This window comes from Prenolepis imparis, unplaced genomic scaffold (assembly GCF_030444845.1).
Source record: "Prenolepis imparis isolate NDT839.2.m4 unplaced genomic scaffold, iyPreImpa1.0 SCAF_21, whole genome shotgun sequence".
In the NCBI taxonomy this organism is placed as follows: Eukaryota; Metazoa; Arthropoda; class Insecta; order Hymenoptera; family Formicidae; genus Prenolepis; species Prenolepis imparis.
This window is the reverse complement of record NW_028141179.1, coordinates 536,299-550,349: the sequence shown is the minus strand read 5'-3', so window position 1 is coordinate 550,349 and position 14,051 is coordinate 536,299. Positions and strand designations below refer to the sequence as shown.

The 14,051-nt window shown below is 36.4% G+C and overlaps 1 protein-coding gene across 1 annotated transcript; it reads left to right on the top strand.

Annotated features, from left to right (window-relative positions):
* The first annotated feature begins 30 nt into the window (after positions 1-30).
* Positions 31-1,135, top strand: LOC145946778 (uncharacterized). Its single transcript, XM_083056535.1, has 4 exons — positions 31-331; positions 479-680; positions 778-986; positions 1,069-1,135. The coding sequence occupies exons 1-3, from the start codon at positions 245-247 to the stop codon at positions 984-986; spliced, it is 498 nt and encodes a 165-aa protein (XP_082912661.1). The 5' UTR covers positions 31-244; the 3' UTR covers positions 1,069-1,135.
* Positions 1,136-14,051: the final 12,916 nt, after the last annotated feature.

Below are 14,051 nucleotides of genomic sequence, written 5' to 3'. Positions count from 1 at the left end.
AGGGTCTGATATTGCTTCCATATGTGTAGTTTTTCGCTGGGAAAGGTTGTGTTTTAACGTCTTTGGTAAGTTAGAAAGGGCGTGTCAAGTCGTAAACATATCATAGGTAGAAGTGTATGTGAGTAGAGGGGGAATGGGAGGAAAAAGAAAATGGTTTTCCACGTGCAGGTCAACGAAGAAGAATCGCACAGTCGCACTTTAGTTTTGCAGTGGTAAGAGTGTTGTGAGAAAAGAAAAATTTATAATGGAAATTGAAGTCCCGTATTCGAAAACGAGGGTGGTGATCAGGCGATTACCGATAATTCTGGTGATGGAGTTTGATAAGGAGAACGTAAGTAGTTATTCATGAATGTGTATGAGTCTGTTTTATTATTAATGCTATTACCTCTGATATTAATGATATTTGATATTTGCTTAATAATTTGGAACGGGGCGATCGAGATAGGGAAATATAATAATTAAGGGTTTTCTTTCTCAGCCCGACGTTATTCTTTCTGTGTATCAATACACGAAGAAGGATCGCGAAGATCGGCGAGTGAGAGCCGAAGAGAGACGGCGCTGGGAGGCTTTCCTGGAGGAGGAAGGGGATGATATTTTCTCCCTGAATAAATTATTTGAGGAATGGAGCGAGGAGGAGAGATTGTTCAGAGAGAGATTTCTGATCACCGATGAGATGCTCAGTAAGTTCTTTTAAAAAATTTTTTTTTTTTTTTTATGACGCGGTTTGTTAATATATAATTGATAATTCGATGTATGTAACCTTTATTTGTTTGTTAGAGGACGACTGGGATTGTGGACCACCGTGGAGGGTATGCTTGTGGAAGAACGTAGTGAAGATGAGTAGACTACGTGCTGAAAGAAGGGTGCAGAGAATGATCGATTTCGCGGCGCCGGTGAGGAGGTGTGAGGACGCGGGGTACGATGATTTTGAAAACGCGGAGTACCGTGAAGAAGTTTTACGCCAAGCGGGATTCTATAAGAATTAGGTAAGTAAGCTTTCTTTTACTTTGTTTTGCCTTGGGTTTATCTCATTGCTTGACATTACATTATTTTTGTGCATTGTTTCAGAACTGCCTTGATAGCGTCATCGATTCAGGTTATTCTGAAGAGCGCGCGCGTGATCGCAAATGTTCGTATATATTTTTAATAGTTCTTTTATAATAATTATTATCGTATGTATTTTACGTAATTATTAAAATTATGCTTATCGAGAAACTGCGTTATTTTATTTCATACTGCCTTCATAAGTACTTTATATACTCGTAAGATTAGAGGAAACACCGTAGAAGCATTTTATTGTTTATGATTAAGATTCATTAATTAAAATATATATATATTCTTATGATTTAAATCCATATATATATGATTCGTAAGAAGCTAAGAATGCACTTTGTTATATTATTATCGTATTAATTATCGTATATATATATTTTATTATTATTATTATTTTTTTATTATTTTTTTTTTATTTATTAAATAGGACGAGCACTTTATTATCTACGATCAAGATTAAATAAATCAGATATTTGTCAGCCATATTTGCTTAAGACTAGTTATTTGTCGTAATGTAATTGTTTCGCCAGAATAATTATAGTAGTAAGATCGAAGGAAGCTATAAAGAGACATTTTATCATTTTATATATATAAGATTAAATAGATAGGACACTTTATCGTATTAGGATTAAATAGATAGGACATTTTAAAGTTACTTAAAGTATAGTATATTTTCCAAAATGTTTTCGTTCAATGTCTTCATTAAGTATTAAAATACTTAGAGTTAAAAGTAGTAATATAGAATGTATATTTTATATAATTTTAACGATATATTATCATTTAATATATATATATGTATTATCTCTATAAATTTGAACACTAATAATGATTAAATGCTGCGTATAATTTTCATATTACGTTTTAGACTGTACGTTTAACGAAATGTAGTATAACTAGTTTACTGTATCTCCTAATTTTAGTTAATTACGCGGAATTGCATTTGCCTTGGACTTAAGTATTTATAAGGTTATAATAAAGATATAATTTATTCTATACTTTGTTATAGATTAGTGATTTATTTGGTTAATAAATGTTAAGCTAGAGACCGTTTATAGAATTGTTTTAGTTATGACTAGATAACTCATCAAGGTTAGAATATAGGTTACATAGGAGTATGTAAATGTTAGAAAATAGATTTTGTTTTAGTAAATAGATTATTTGGTTATTAGGTTGGGGTTCTCAATTCAATTTCGAAGCCAGTGTTGTTATCGTACACCGAGAGGTAAAGAACATCCAGGGTAGCAGTGTCCAGAACTAGAAGTGCGATTTTGTTAGAATAGTATGTTTTAAAGGCGTTCATGAATTCTATATAAGCGATAAAGCAATCGTTACATTGTAAAACAGAGCGTTTTTCTATGGCTATTTCGCTGCTGCAGATTTGACAGTCGGCAGGGCTCATATCTCCGTCTATAACTCCGTGACCAATTATATGTTTATAACCCTTTGGGGTTGTGCGGTTATAGCATTTAATACAAAGTCTATTGCCACTTTCTTCAGCTTGGTAGCCAGATATTCGTAGGCATTTTATTTCATATAATTCTGGAAAGTGCTTTAACAAGGGATGTGGGTTGTATTTAAAATTCTTCCCGATGCACATTTTGCAATTAGTAAGTATAGCGTTAGTATTTATTGTTGTTAAAGTTTTTTTTTTTTTTTTTTTTATGCGTATAAAGTAGAAATATTTAGTACGGTTGCTGCATTTAAGCAGAAATTAAGATGGTTTATTAGAAATGGAAAATTTATTAATTAGTTAATTAATAAAAGATGTCAGGTGATCCGTAAAACAGTATTGATAAAAAGGAGAACTGTTTCCACCTGAAGTTGATCCGGGGCCTTAGGGGCAGTTCGTAGTCACAGACGATGGAGAGCTGTTAAAGAGGATAACTGCTTTAGGTCCTGGAATAATGTTTCGTTGGCGCTGCCAACATCTGTAAACAAAGATGATACATGTTATTTTATCCTGGTTCAACATGTGCAATTTTTAACTTGTTAACGTGAACAATTTTGGGTTTATTTTTGACTAATAATTTGACGTTGCACTGCGGTAGAACTTCTATAATTTCATGGGGTCCGGTATATTGGTCGGCGAATTTTCCTTTTGCAGGTTCCTTTAGTAAAAATACACGTGATCCTACTTGAAAATTTTGTTCGTTAACTTTTCGATCGTAATAATGTTTACTTCGTTCTTTAGAGTTTATGAGGTTTTTGCGTGCGTCTTCTTGTGTGTCATGTATTCTGTTAAATAAATCAGTCAGATAATCTCGATAGGTAGTCTCTAGATTTCCTTCGACAGGTGGGTGAGCGGAGGGTAATCGGGCTATTCTACCGAAGATTAACTCAAATGGTGGGTATTTAGTTCCTTCATGAACACTAGTGTTATAAGAAAACATTGCCATGTTAATATGACTATCCCAGTCTCTCTCTTTCTGGACCTGAATTTTAAGATATTCTGTCAGTACATGATGTGATCTTTCAAGAGAACCGTTAGATTGAGGATGATAGGCGGTAGTTTTAAAGTGTTGTATATTAAACATTTTAGCTAAATTTCGTATGAGACCAGAGAGAAAATTAGTTCCTTGGTCCGTAAGGATGGCTTTAGGAGCGCCGTATATGCAAATGAAATTTCTAGTGAGCGCAATAGCAATGGATAAAGAATTAGCTTCTCTTAAAGGAACGGCTACAGAATATTTAGTCAATAAATCTTGCATAGTTAATATATATTGATTTCCAGAATTTGTTATAGGGAGAGGACCTACTATATCGAGAGCTACTTTGTCGAATGCGGCCCTAGGTGTATCTGTAATTACCATGGGTTGTCTTGTTTTTACACGTGTTAATTTCTTTAACTGACATTGACGACACCTCTGAATAAGATGCTGTATATCTTTTTTCATAGTGTTCCAATGATAATAAGGTCTTAATCGGTTATAAGTTTTAGTTACTCCTTTATGACCACCGTGAGCGGAGGAATGATTCTCGATAATGAGCGTTTCGCGTTCTTCGGCAGGGGGAATTCGAACTAAGTTTTCGCAGACCGTAATGTGGATGGGTAATTCTCTCAAAAATTCTTGAATTTGGCTAATCACGTATCGCCATGGTATATCGTCGAAACGATCAGTTTTACTGATACTAAAGGAAGCTAAACGTAATTCGGTTACGGCATCTAAAAGGGAACGCATACAATTTTTTAACGTTTGTTGTTCTAAGCGCGAACGATTATTTAATCTTATAGGAATGGATATTAATGTTTTTGATTTAACTGTTTGTACATTTACTCTTTCAAACGTGAGGTTCTCATATACAGGTAGTAAATTTGCTTGTTGATATTCTTTAGCGCCGTTATCATAAGGAGTTCCATCCATTTGAATAAAAATTACGTGATCGTCTTTTTGTCTTAATAAACAGTCGCGGCTTTCGGTTACTAGAATTAAATCTGTTTCCCGTGGTTCTGCGAGTTGGAGTACTTCTTCATATATGTGATCTCCTTCGCGTAGGTCAATAACTGTTCTTCGTTTATTGTCGCTGTCTTCGCTGCTGTCGTCGTCACTGGAATATTCTTCTACTATTACGTCAGGTTCCTGAGGATGTGGATTAGGTGGAGGAGTCTTAATAACTTCGCAATAAATATTAGGGTTACTAGAAACAGGTTCGACTAATGATTCGTTTGGAGGTTCATCATACTCGTGATTTACGAATAGAGGAATGGCGAGATTAATAGGTGGATTTCTGGATAAAGCATCTGCATTATTATTTAAACTCCCTTTCTTATATTGTATTTCGTATTCGTATTCAGCCAATTTTGTTCTCCATTTCCATAATCTGGAGGAAGGGTCCTTAATAGAATGTAACCATACGAGAGGTTTATGATCAGTAATAATAGTGAATTTCTTTCCGTATAAATAAGGTCGAAAATGATTGACGCAATAAACTATGGCTAAGCATTCTTTTTCGATAGTAGAATAATTTTGTTCGGCGTTATTTAACACGCGGGAGGTATAAGCGATAGGTAAATCTTTTCCGATTTGTCCTTGACTGAGTACTCCTCCGACAGCATATCCGGATGCGTCGGTTGTTAAAATGAAAGGTTGAGTGAAATCGGGATATTGAAGTATAGGTTCAGAGCATAAAGAGCGTTTTAGAATGTCGAAAGCCTCTATTTGCTTTTGTTGCCAATTAAACGTATTATTTTTCTTTAGTAGGTCTGTGAGTGGTTTAGCGACCTTGGAAAATTGAGGGATAAATCGTCTATAGTATCCAGCTAATCCTAGAAATTGTTTTATGTGTTTTTCATTTTTCGGAGGGGGAAATCTAACTATAGATGCTATTTTCTTTGGATCGGGCCTGACTCCGTCATCTCCGATAATATGACCGAGGTACGCTACTTCGTGATGTAGAAATTCGCATTTATCGGGTTGTAATTTTAAATTCGCGTTTCTTAATCTTTGCATCAATTTATTAAATTTAATTTCATGCTCTTCTAGAGATCTGGCGTAAATAACTATGTCGTCCATATATACGAATAATTCATTACCCTGTAATCCAGAAAGAACGTTATCCATTAATCTTTGAAAAGTCGCTGGAGCATTTTTTAGACCGAAAGGCATTCTTTTAAATTGATAATGACCGTATGGAGTTGAAAATGCGGTTTTAGGGGCATCTTTAGGAGCCATGGGGATTTGATGGAAACCGGAGGCTAGATCGAGAACAGAGAAATATTTAGCGGATCCTAATTGATCTAAAATATCAGTTATATTTGGGAGAGGGTATGCGTCTCCTATGGTTTTTTCATTGAGACCGCGATAGTCGATGACCATTCGCCATCTTTTATTTCCCTGCGAATCTGATTTTTTGGGTACTATCCACACGGGGGAATTATAAGGGGATGTAGAATATTCGATTAAATTATTGGATAATAATTCATTAACTTGTTTATTGATCTCGTCTTTGTGGACAGGAGGAAATCGATATTGTTTCGTATGGATAGGGATCTCATTAGTAGTGGGTATGAAATGCTGAGTGGCGTTAGTAGCTCCGAGATTATCGTCAGGAAGATGAAATCTGTCGGCATGATTATGAATTAATGATTTGACATTATTGAACTCCTCGGAGTTTAAATGTTCTAATCGTAGAAGCTGCATGGTAGCAGATGTGCGATCGCAAGAAGCTTCGTCATTGCGAACTTCTTCGAGATATGAAGGGTTATTAATATATAAAGGAGAAGTCGTTACGAGCCCTCGGGTTGCAACGACTTGGGTAGAATTGTCTTCAAAATCTAATTGATCATTATGAATCACTGGGTGCCCTAAGGTTGCAGTGATATTTTCGTATCTAACCTTTTCATTGCATTCAGAAGAAGGACCATCGGTCGTCTCATTCCCTCGGGTTTTGACGACACCGTCTGGGATCGTGGATCCAGACGTATCCGCAAAGTCAAAATCTTCTAATTCGGCAGAAGGGACCTCTACGTGATAAGCACGGTCAGAGGTATTAATAATGGGTAGGTAAGCTTTACCGTTAATATTAGAGACTATAGCTTCTCCGAGATATACATCTTTGTTATACACGAAGCGAGGTATATATCCGTATGATTTATCTGGGTTAGTGATATTAATGAAAAAGGGCGAGACGGATCGCGGTCCGACGCGGAGAAAACTTGCCTCTGAGAATGGAATTCTAATATCGTCGTAATGTAAGCATCGATTTTTATAATCGATAGTAGCGGCGCGTGTTTTCAAAAAGGTGTTTCCTAAAATTCCATCCTGAGGAAAAGTGACGGTATCGGGAATTATATGAAAACAGGTAGGGAGACCAAGAAAATTTATAACAACGGAGCCTAAAGTCGGCATCACTTCTGAAGATAGTCCCTGAAGAGCTAGGACATCTTCTTCGCGAATTTTTATTTTTCGATCAAGACAGTGTCGTTTTATGAGATTTACTCCAGAGCCTGAATCGACCATGAAGAGGCAGTCTCCCTGAAGGTCTGGGGATGAAAGGACAACAGTGGGTAAGCTATGGGGTTTTGCTTTTTCTTCTATTCTTCCAATACTGGTGATAAGGTATGAGTCGGGCTTAGAGGTCGCACTGTAGTAACTGGTGCGCGTTGGAGAAGAGAAGGGCGTCCCGGTTGAGCATCGTTCCGGCGGGCGCCAATTGTTACCGGAACGCTCTGGGCGTTTCCCTGATTATTGTTACTGGTAGAAGGGTGAGGAGGGGAAGAATTATTTCCGAGGGAGCGTCTGTACGCGAGCTTGCGACATTCGTCAATAAGATGTCCGGGGTTTTTACAGTAGCGACAGATTTTCTCGGTAGGGTAATTAGGTCCGGGTTGTCCTGGGATAAGAGGTTTTATAAAGGGGATATTATTTCGTGATGATTTTGATAGAGAGGATTGTTGTGGATCATGAGTTATTGTTTGTTGCAATGGTCCGGATCTATTCGAGAAATCAGCGCGAGGAGGAATGTTAGCTCTATGCATGGACGTAGCCCGTTTGCGCGCATTTTCTGCTTCTAGAGTTTTTGATAATTTTATAGCAGTCTCGAGGACGTGGTCGAGTGAGAAGGCTCCTTCTAATTTAACTCTAATCAACAAATCAGTAGGGAGACCGTTAACGAAACTAGTACTAACACTACGGTCGATGGTATCTTTGGTGGATTCGTCGATATCTCCGTAACAGTCGCTTTCTCCGTCGATTATAGCTGCACGTAATTCTTTTACTCTGGCTATATAATCGAAAATATCTTCGTTAGGTTTCATATAGATGTTTGCGAGTTCACCGCGATACTGATCTACAGATTTATTTGGACCGAAAATAGCTTTTAACTGTTTTGTTAATGAAAAAACAGAGTTATATTCTCTTCCTTCTACTGCGGAGTAAGCATGTCCTTGTAATTTATTAATTATAAGTTGCACTAAGTAATGTTCGTGATATTGTGGTATTAATTCGCGGGCACGTTCGCAGATTTTACTAAATTGAAAAACAGACATTTTGTGTCCGTCGTATTTAGGGATAGAATCGACTACGTCTTTAAAACGGATCGGAGAAGGTATGTCGACGGGACTAGTCGCATGAGTGTTTTCTGAAGGGAGGTAATCAAAATGAGCTCTTCTTTGATTGGATGCATCAGAAGTCAGACTATTATTAATACGTTGGTTTAAAATCTCTACTTGTCTGGGTAAAGCACTAAGGTGAGAGATTTGCTCAACTAAGGTAGTTAATATTGAGTCATGCTGGTCGTCTGATTTTTTTGTTTCGATTTCTCGTAATAGTGCTTTAAATTCGTCTGTCTTTTCCTGCAGTAATTTGTGTTGTTCTTTGAGTGATTTTTCTTTTTCTGTTAACATTTGACTAAAAATTTCAAGTTCGGATCGTGATACACCTTCCTCAGCCTCGGAGGGAGGATTAGAACTTTGCGATCGTGTAGTCGGCATGGCGCACTTACCTTAGAGAGAAATAAGAGGCTGAAAGAAAATATATTAATAAGATTAGTTACAGTGTTCGGTCGCTTAATCGGGACCGAATAGATGTCGAATTTTATAGATTTTGCGACGGGGATCTGTACGTTCAATTGTTTTGTAATCAGGATATTTGCATTCGAATTCTATTGGCGTTGGGTTGTAATCGATACTCTTATTTTCGTTAGATAGTGGTTCGGGGTCGTTTGTATTATTAGTTAAATTGTATAATTTGGTAAATAAGGGAAGGGGATTTTGGAAAGAGGAGATGGTTTCTTTGATCTGGAAATTAATCCTTTTAATTTGAACTCGACGCCCGCCTTTCCTGGGCATGAGGGAAAATAAAATGTATTTGAAATTTTAACTTATTTCTCAACTGTTGCCACACTCTTCGTCAGCGACAGTTGGTGTTGTTGCCACACTTCGTCAGCGACAACTAAGTCAAATCTCAAATCAAGATAATCATTTAGGAAAGGAATTGAATATAATTGAAAATTCAATCGTAATCGTCTGTTGCCACCCTCTTCGTCAGCGACAGCGATAATTGTTGCCACACTTGTCAGCGACAATTTGATCAAATTTCAAGTTACACTCGTTATTCACTTTCGATTTAAATTTTTAGAATTTTAACGCGAAAGAGGATTAATTCTTGAGACCTTTACACAGGAGGATCCTTATCAGTCCTTTAGGCAATCCCACCGCTGCCACCAAAGTTTTTTGGATTGTCACGTCTGGGTGATCTCCCTTCTCTCTCTATGCCTAGGCTAGTGAGAAAACGGGCGCTCTCTATTTTTGTGAGGCAACCTGCTTACACCGGCTATACCTCTGGGACGCCGAGAGCTAGGACCGAAGTTACGGATCTAGGGAATGTTGTAGGTCACAGGAGTGGGGTATTAGTTACTAGTTGGGAGTATCGAATCTATTAGCGATATCTTCGATGTCGTTTAAAATAGTTATGACTTGATTGAAAGTTATTTTACCATTCAAATATTCATAGATCAAATTGAGTATTAATTGGTAAATTGTATTGCAAATTAAGCCTTGAAGTTGTTTATTCATCTGGATAATAATAATTCAGGGGCTAATTAATAAAATGAATTTGATATTTATTTAATCGTCTGTGAATTCGACGCTTATTTGAGCACCAGGGATATGAAGATTATCTAAGCAGACTATGAGTTGATCGATATCAATAGTTCCTTCTAAAACGTCAGTTAGTAGCCCGATAATTATATTTATAATTGAATTTGCATCATCGTTTGTTAATCCTTGGACGTCTAATTCAGTAGATCTGGGTAGCATTTGAATTAATTGGTAGAGGTAATGATGAGAATAATATATTTAATGCACATATGATTAAGTGTACGTACATCAATAATTTAGATAGTTGTCGTACTCATCTATTTCTAAAGAATTCTCGGGGAGTTGAGTTTTTAGTTGAGAGATTAAATCGTTAGATTGAGATTCTTCTTGATGGTTATCTGCAGTGTGATTTTCTTTTAAATAGCGTATGTTCTGACACCATTCAGAGAATAATATTAATTCTGGAGAGTATGAATCTAAGCCTGACGGTAAGTTTATTACAGGCGTTATTTCGTGCTCGTTTGTTAAGCTTCGTGGAGTATTAGTTTGGGAAGATGAGGTCTTTAAGCGACGCAATGTATCGGGAGAAAATGATACTACTTCACACGATATGACACGCGGCTTATTTCTATATGCCTTACGCTTAAACCAGCGTAAGGTCGATGCAGCGCGTGTTTCGCGAGTTTTCAAGCCGGCTCGATGATTCCTTTTTATCCGACGTGCTTTTCTGTTTCTCGGGTTGCTCATCTACAAGGAGTCATATGGTCAGAATGAAGGGTTAATAATGAGTTAGATAAGGATTATCGTGAGATAACATGAAGGGGAACTAGAGGGAGTGAGATATCAATATCCGATACGTCTATTCATTTGGGTTTAAATATGAATTCAAAAGGAAGGTCTGGGGGTACGGAGAATGTCTTCGGGCAAGTATGATGAATGCCTCGTCGACGATGGAGATACGCAGGGTGTTGATGGGAGGTTTGTCGTCGGGCAAGTATGATGAATGCCTCGACAACGACGGGAAGTAGGGGAAAAGGCAGAGAGTTGCTTGTGTGCTTACGGTAAAAGTATGCGTTGCAACTATAGGTAAAATGAGGATTGGACCACGTCCAGAGTGAAATTAGTTCCGGAATTCTGTTTAAGAATCCTTATGCGATATCTTTCTCCTGTTATCGATTTTTATTAGGTGAGAGAAGGTAATGAGGAGTTGTCTTCGGGCAAGTATGATGAATGCCTCGTCGACGATGGAGATACGCAGGGTGTTGATGGGAGGTTTGTCGTCGGGCAAGTATGATGAATGCCTCGACAACGACGGGAAGTAGGGGAAATGGTAAAGAGTCGTCTGGACCTACGAAAGGTACGTCCAACGGCTAGAGGTAAAATGCGGGTTTTGGACGACGTCCGAGTGATACCAGGAGTATTGTTTCTACGTTAATGTTGCTAAATTCTGATATTGATACCTTGAATAATTATGAAAAGGTAGTTGGATTCTGATTTGATAAATACTGATTGACAACGGGAAACTGTTAGCTGCATGCAATGCTTAACAGTGGATTTCGTTTATTTGTTTTAGGAGAAGGTAGTGATTGAAAGAGAATTGTCAGTCTAGAGTAACTTAGAATTAAAATTGGCGTGTTAAATAGTCTGGGTAATTATAAGTACTTACCTTGTGATAGACTGTGAACTTCAGGCAGTGGATCGTAATACGCTCGTTCGCCTTTTTCCCTTCTCTAGGACCTCGGTCGCGGGATGTTTGGCAAAATCAACGTATTCGAGTTTTGAAGCACAAGAGTTCTTTATTTAACTTTTACTTTATAATTCTATGCGCGACTAACAATTTGAGTATGTCGACGCAGTTGACGGCAAACGCGTGACTTTATACAGAGTATCGTAAGGCTACAGAAATGATGTACTGTAGAGCTACGGTGGGATCTCGATAATGAGATGCCGTAGAGTTACGGTGAGATGATAATGATGGTATGCCGCAGAGTTACGGTGAGAATTAAGGGTTTATATACCCATCAAATCGAGAAAAATCTGAGTGTCGTGTGCAATTCCCTTTTGGTGGGGATTTCTAAGAAAGACGTTTTCTTGGAATATGTCACAATAAATTGTACTAAGAGGTCATGATACGGTGACCCGCAGGAGCGAACGCTCTAGGTGTCAACTATCAATTTACGAGTTTTAGATAATCTGGACCGGATATCGAAGTTAGGCGGTGAGCTTGAGATGAGAAGCGACGATTCCAAGAAGTGTCTAATTTATTATTCTTTTGTGGTTTGAACGCTAGCATCCGATAACGCGAGGGAGATAACGGACGGAAGCGGCTTGTCACCTACGATCGGCACTTAATTACTTGCTGATTGTGAGCTGATTTTAGAGGGGTCTGCGCATAGATACATGTTAAAGTTTCTTGTAGTTCGCCAAATATTCATTTGTACGTTTATGGAATCATTTCTTATATAATTTATTTTATGTTATTAATTGGAATTCTTAATGATTGATAATTTATAATAAAACTTGAGTTTAATGCAATAGGGTAAGATTAAGTTATTTCTAAATTATAGAATTATGATTCCATAACGTAATATCGAGACTTTCTTGTTCTCGTTTGACTTAATTCTATAATAAAATATTCTCTTTAATTATATCCACTTGGGCCTTATTTATAAGTCTCTTCATTTAATAATTTACTCAATAAATCTTAATAATCTTGGGTTCGTTATCGAAATCATTTAATGACTGAAATAAGGCTTCGTAAATATAATTGCGGATGAAATCTTAAAATATTAAGTGTTTGAACACTTTTAGTAATTCATCGAATGCTTGTCGCAGGCTTGTCGTTACAATGCATCGCAAGATAAGGATTTATGGAACCTTCCTCATAATAATTCTGTCAGTGATTAAAATACTTCTAAAACTCATTACTATAAGTCTTAAATTGTTAAGTAAAGTTCGACAAGTTATTATGTTTCTGATTCCATAAATAATATTATTATATTGTTTAATTAATATTGAATATTCATATATAAGTGGGTTAGTCATGATTAAAATATATTCTTATTGCTAAGGGTTAGTTTCATTTAATAATAACTGGTTAGTTGAAGTATACGCTCAGGGGTCTCGGATGACGTTTGATTGGTCGGATCGCTAGTTCCTGGTAGCGGCTAGTTAGAACTAGATAACTGGAGACCCTAGATTTGGTATGGTTAGTAATTAATAATATAAATGCTTGATTTTAGTCTAAACAATTATATGTAAAGAGGAAAATCATTAATTATCCTTAAATTTTAAGTATTGGCGCAGGAAAAACAGTAGTGCGCAAAAATATGGTTTTGCGAAAATGACGGGACGTTACACCAGTACAGCGCCACGGCAGCCATTTTCATAACTATATACATATAATACATTGTGTATTTGGATATGTATATGTGCGTAAACATTGGTCGTGTAAGCTATTGCCGATTGGCTGAGATCCAAGTTGACCAAAAATGGTGGAATTGAAACATTTTAAGTTTAAGCCTATCTTAAATTAAAAAACTGTTAACCTTCGCGATGACAGTTTAACCAATTTTGATTCGAAACTGTCAAAATAATCCTTGACGATCAAACACTACGAAGCATGCGCGCGACATGATCAGCGAAAGAACCAATCAGTAATCGCGGTAAAAAGGCAACAATACACTTCGAGACTTTCGAGAAGACTTCGATACATTCGAGAATCAATATATATACTTGTAAATATATATAATATATATTTGTTAATCAACAAATTGACAATCATATAACAACAGCTCTGAATAACCTTTATATATGACTTTCTAGGAGCAAGATTTTATGAAAGTTTTGTATGTTGTAAAAGTTTTCTACATATGTTTTACAAGTATTGAAGGTTTCATATTTTTTAAGGAAGATTTTATTGTAGTGTGTATGTTAATAAAATCTCTTAAACCTTTTGAGACATATAATTGAAAACAACATATAATGCCTTTTCAATTGAAAAAAATGTAAACTGGCTTTTTAATTTATTGAAGGACAAAACGCTTTCCGACGATCAAAAGCAGTCGCATTTATCTAATTGCATAGATGCCAAAAAAGAGATATATAATTGAAGACAACATATATGGACTAATGCCTTATCAATTGAAAAAAAATGTAAACTGGCTTTTTAATTTATTGAAGGATTGAAGGACAAAACGCATTCCGACGATCAAAATCAGTTTATCTAATTGCATAGATGCCAAAAAATAGGGTAAGCATGCTATAGATTTATAACTCACGAAATCAATTATAATTAATAATCAACATAACTTAAAATTAAATATTAAAATATATAACAGACAAAATCTAACAGACAGAAGCGATATGAATTAATAAACGATTCAAATTGGATTACGTGATGTCCACCATGGTGTAAAAAGCCTTGGAGACTTTGTGATATATATATATATATACATATATA

Excerpts from the sequence above, each read along its gene's own strand:
- LOC145946778 (XM_083056535.1), top strand. The coding sequence starts at position 245 with ATGGAAATTGAAGTCCCGTATTCGAAAACGAGGGTGGTGATCAGGCGA. Across the intron at positions 332-478 it reads TGGAGTTTGATAAGGAGAAC|CCCGACGTTATTCTTTCTGT; the intron begins GTAAGTAGTTAT and ends TTTCTTTCTCAG. Across the intron at positions 681-777 it reads GATCACCGATGAGATGCTCA|AGGACGACTGGGATTGTGGA; the intron begins GTAAGTTCTTTT and ends TTTGTTTGTTAG.